Source organism: Copadichromis virginalis, linkage group LG16 (genome assembly GCF_057382275.1).
Source record: "Copadichromis virginalis isolate Kocher_CV1m ecotype Utaka linkage group LG16, C_Virginalis_male_GT1.1, whole genome shotgun sequence".
In the NCBI taxonomy this organism is placed as follows: Eukaryota; Metazoa; Chordata; class Actinopteri; order Cichliformes; family Cichlidae; genus Copadichromis; species Copadichromis virginalis.
This window is the reverse complement of record NC_140633.1, coordinates 13066430-13071467: the sequence shown is the minus strand read 5'-3', so window position 1 is coordinate 13071467 and position 5038 is coordinate 13066430. Positions and strand designations below refer to the sequence as shown.

General features: G+C 40.5%; 1 protein-coding gene across 1 annotated transcript; it reads right to left on the bottom strand.

Annotated features, from left to right (window-relative positions):
* Nucleotides 1-290: 290 nt before the first annotated feature.
* Nucleotides 291-1526, bottom strand: LOC146690369 (trace amine-associated receptor 13c-like). The gene is made up of 2 exons (XM_085434938.1): nt 1351-1526; nt 291-1104 (listed from the first exon to the last, which is right to left on the bottom strand). The coding sequence occupies exons 1-2, from the start codon at nt 1524-1526 to the stop codon at nt 291-293; spliced, it is 990 nt and encodes a 329-aa protein (XP_085291064.1).
* Nucleotides 1527-5038: the final 3512 nt, after the last annotated feature.

The window sequence follows — 5038 nt, the reverse complement described above, 5'->3', positions numbered from 1 at the left end:
AAATGAGCCACTGAGGTTAAACATTTTAGCTTAAATTATTTTCAGCCAAAAGTACTAAAAAAGTAGAAGTGATAATTGAGACCTAATGATTTCCACATGGCAATTCCTTGTGAAAATCCTTTCCTTTTTGACTTTGAACTCACGCATGATCACATTAATTTTATTTTCATAATTTAAACAAAGCTTAAGAATTATGAATTTCCTTATCAATTTGTTTTTGATGCATTTCCAGACTGAACTGTATCAATTTACTGGTTTAAAATCTTAGTGGAGCAGCTTTCATTGTATTTCTATATTATGTTGACCTCACTGCTGTCATGTTTAAATATCAGCAGAGTGATAACACATCTAATAGCTTTTCTAAACCAGGGGTAAAACAGAGCATAGATCAGTGGGTTTAAACAAGAGTTAAAATAAAAGACAAGAACCACAAAAGATGCAGATGAATCATTGACCACATTTTTATCAACCAGAGCGTAGCAGTAAAATGGACAGTAGCATGCCAAAAATACAACTACAAGAACCCCCAGAGTCCTGGCTGCTTTCAGCTCAGATTTGTTTGCTTGATTCAGTGAACACTGAAGTGTGACAGATGTAACATGAGAGCGCATGGCACGAGCCTGAGACACAGCCACCACAAATACTCTCATATACAAGGCTATGATAACAGTTACTGGAACAAAAAAGAATAAAATAAGGTCAGCAACAATAGCAATATTGCTGCTAAAAAATACACACTCTCCAAAGCAAGAATTATACCTGCCTGGTTCAATCATGATATTCTTTGTATAAAGATTGCTGTAGAAAAAAGCATAAAACCAACAGAGACAAACACTGAGTTTGACTTTCGCCAAAGTAATTCTGCTGGGATAATGCAGAGGGTCACAAATAGCCACATAGCGGTCAACTGATATTAGAACAATGTTCCCTATTGAAGCACAGATAATGTTGATGGTCAAATACCAATAAGCAGAACACATACGATCACCAAGTACCCAGCAAGCTGTGTTTCTAAAGATCTCTAATGGCATCAGCAGAAGACCCACAAGAAAGTCTGAGACGGCCAGAGAGAGGAGCAGGATGTTACTGGGTGTATGAAGCTTCCTGCAGGGAAACAGAAAAGAATATAATGGACATTAATATTTTTTTAAATGGCTTAAATTAGATTTTCATTAGTTAAAGTATGTAGTAAGATTCAGTCTAGGTATATAAAACTTAATAGCTGGTTAAAATACACCACTTCAATCATCTCAATCTTAATCATAAAATCAAATGCCATAAATCATAATTTTCTGAAATTTAAGTTTCTAAATTTTAAAGTATAGTTTCAGCAGAGAAATGTATCTCTGCCTGAAGTGGGAGACTGAGATGATGACCAGGAGGTTTAGAGCAGCAGTGATCAGAGAGATGCAGGACAGCACAATGTTCAGGAGCACAGCTTTGGACCAATGAAGTGTCGGCTTCCTGCAGGAACTGTTGAGGAGTTGTGGAAAACAAAGCTCAGCTGCTTTCTGAATCTCCATCATCAGACAGCTGCAGCTCACTGATCAGAATGTTTTCTCACAGACCTGATTTATTACACCACCACCCAGAGACATACACACACGACACACACAAAAATGTCCCTCCTCTTTCTCACTAAACCACAGGTATCAAACTCCAGGGCCGGTGTCCTGCAGGTTTTAGATGTGTCCTTGATCCATCACAGCTGATTTAAATGGCTAAATTACCTCCTCAACATGTCTTGAAGTTCTCCAGAAGCCTGGTAATGAACTAATCATTTGATATTGGTGTGTTGAAACAGAGTGATATCTAAAACCTGCAGGACACTGGCCCTTGAGGCCTGGAGTTCGACACCCCTGCGTAACACCATACTTTCACTGTTCACTCGATTAATAATCACTAATTTTACATTGATCTGAAATTCATGATATTGGTTATTATTATATTATGTATTGCAACATGTGCCTGCTGTGAGATTATTATATCATCTTATGCCACGTTATACCCCTAATCAAAGATTGTGAAATTATTATGTAGTTTTAGTTTGCATTATTCTCCTGACTTGGAAGAAGGTGACAACTATTACATTTATTGGACTGCTGATTTATTACATTAGACTGCTGATTTATTGTGAATGAATGAGATTGTTTTATGATGCATGATACTGCTGCATTAGTCAAAGTCAAAGTCAAAGTCAACTTTATTTGTCGATTCTGCCACATGTACAGGACATACAGAGAATAGAAATTGCGTTACTCTCAATCCCTAGATAAATTATAAGAGATACAGTTTTCAGAGAATCAAGGCCTTATTTGTCTGGTTAGAAAAGAACAGAACATACTGCACAGGAAGCGAAGGTCATAACTTAGGCTCACTGAGAGAGAGAAGGAATATGGATGTTTAGGTTTTATGACTAGGTGGGGGCCTCCTGAAGCTATAAGAATGTGAGAAATGGTCAGACACGTTGAGATCTGCTGTTACCCTCTTCAGCACATCTCCCATCTGGATGTATTGCGCAAGAGTGTTGTATGGAATAATGACAATGGTATGGAATAAAATGATTGTTGACTGAGCATTTATACACCGAGTGTTGTCCTTCATTCAGCCCAAAGATTAAAGAATTGAGAGGATTTAACACTGCTTAAAATGTCATGGTCCAGGCAGGACTGGACTTTTTTCTCTTTTAACTCAGGTTCTGTCATTCTTACCAGGGTGACAGCTGAACTTGACAGTATGGGCCCAATGTCTGAGAACAAACACTGGAGGGAACAAAAACACAGTCAAGTCTTTTTCCTGGGTCAGACTCATCCTGCTAAGCATTATGGACAAGTGTCTCAATCTCCCATATTAGTGAGCTGATGATGGGTGATGGACCAGAAGGATTGGGGCACTGATGATGGGACAGAACATCTTCTTTTACATTGCAGGTCTGTAGGCAAAAGCAAGGTTAAATCTAATAAAGAACAGGGTATACTGGGCTTGATGAGCATTTAGTTGCTTAGCAAAGGCACTCAAGGATTTTAATTATCCATCCAAATGACAAAAGCTTTCTCAGCTCCTTCCAGCCAATCCCTCTATTTTTCCAGGGCATTATAATTTAGTTCTGTGGGACAGAGACAACGGGAGAAAATGGCACAAGGGAACGTTTTACCTTCTCTTTGCTGAGGAGACAGAAGTTAGCAAACCCAAGAAAGCACTGGCAATGCTTCTGAGTACCGGTAAGGGCCAGTACCTGCCTACACCTTAGCTGGGTCTGCCTTGATCTGCTCTTTCTCTATGATGAAACCAAGAAAAGAGACTGAGTCGCATTTCTCACCTTTGATGTAGATTTTATTTTCTAGGAAGTGCTGCAGCACCTGGTAAACAAGGACTTAGTGTTTCAAGAGAGTCCTTGAGAAAATGAGGTTATCGAGATATAGAAAGACAAAATAGTTTAGGTAATCATGGAGAACATTGTTAACAATAGCCTGAAAAACACCAGGGTGATTGGTTAAGACAAAAGGGCAGTGTTGGGGAGTAACGGAATACATGTACCGCCGTTATGCAATTAAAATACAAAACATGAGTAACTGTATTCCGTTACAGTCACCGTTTAAAAAGGTGGTATTTAGAATACAGTTACTTTGTTGAAATAAATGGATTACACGGCGGTACTTTCCTGTTTCATATTGTCGCGGGTCAGGACTGTTTGGGTTTTGTTTGACAGCTACGTTCTGTTGTTCCAGGCGGCAGCGTTGCGGTTGCCATGGTTACGGGGTGACGCTCTCGCTCTGCGTGTTTCCTGGGTGAGAGAGCACCTTTTTCTTGTTGTTGTTGTGCTAAGCTAATAGGCAGAATGCTACAGCTCTAAAGAATGTAGCCTCATGGGCAGTATAGTCCGTGCTGCAGGGAGAACGGACTGCCATACCCGTTATGTGTCTGTGAGCGCGAGGAGGGAGAAAAAGGAGAGTCGAAAAGTACGAGCTGTCATCGAGCAAAAACGGGAGCTGGAAGCATGTAAATATAATAATAACCACTGCAGCCAAGAAGAGTGCCTGACGAGCCCAGTTGTAAGTAAGCTATTAAGACTCGACTGTACACCATGTTCGTGTTTTCCTCCGAAACAATAAGTTCCATTGGAGCAGCCTTTCAACGCCTCTCTCTGTCTCTCGCTAGCAAAGTTGACCCAGACAACAAAGTAAAGCTAGTTTTCGGCTATGAGCACAACACGGAACCGTATTAGTCAGAGGTCCCTTTACTACGGTTCGGAGCCGCGGACCTTCAGTAACAGTAATAAATCACAGCAATAGTACATTCATGTAGTTGTAAAATGCATGATAATATGTTAAGTAATCCAAAGTATTCAGAATACGTTACTCTCATTGAGTAACGTAACGGAATACGTTACAGAATACATTTTAGGGCATGTATTCTGTAATCTGTAATGGAATACATTTTAAAAGTAACCTTCCCAACACTGCTAAAGGGCACGACAAGATGCTCGAAGAGAGAGATGAGTGGAAAACTGCTTTTAACACCCACCTCAACCACTTTGATTAAGACCAGATGATAAGCTTTTTGTAGATTGAGCTTTAAAAAAAATGTGGCTCCTTGCAGCATTTCCAAAGAGGATGAGAAAAGCTCCTGCAGTTGTTGCATGATTAAATCTCCTGTAGCAATGGGCCAGACACCCTATACTTCCGAAGCACTTCCCATAGAATACCCCGAGGGACCGGGGTGTTCCTTCTTCAAGTCCACAAAATACATGTAGAATGGTTGGGCAAACTCCCATGCACCCTTAAGTATCATGGAGAGGGTAAATAGCTGGTGCACTGTTCCACAGCCTGCAGAAAACGGCATTGTTCCTTCTGAATCCAAGGTTTGACTAACGTACGGGCTCTCCTTTCCAGCACCCTGACATAGATTTTCCTGGGGAGGCTGTGATACACTACAGCAGGCGCATACCTTCTGGTCCCTCTTAAAGATAGATACCACCCCGGTATGTCAGTTCAGAGGTACTGTCTCTGATCTCCACACAGCATTGTAAAGGCATGTC

Bases quoted from the DNA above. Each gene is read 5' to 3' on its own strand.
- LOC146690369 (XM_085434938.1), bottom strand. From the start codon at position 1,526: ATGATGGAGATTCAGAAAGCAGCTGAGCTTTGTTTTCCACAACTCCTC. The intron at 1,105-1,350 runs GCAGAGATACAT...GTTTCCCTGCAG, and splicing joins ATCTCAGTCTCCCACTTCAG to GAAGCTTCATACACCCAGTA.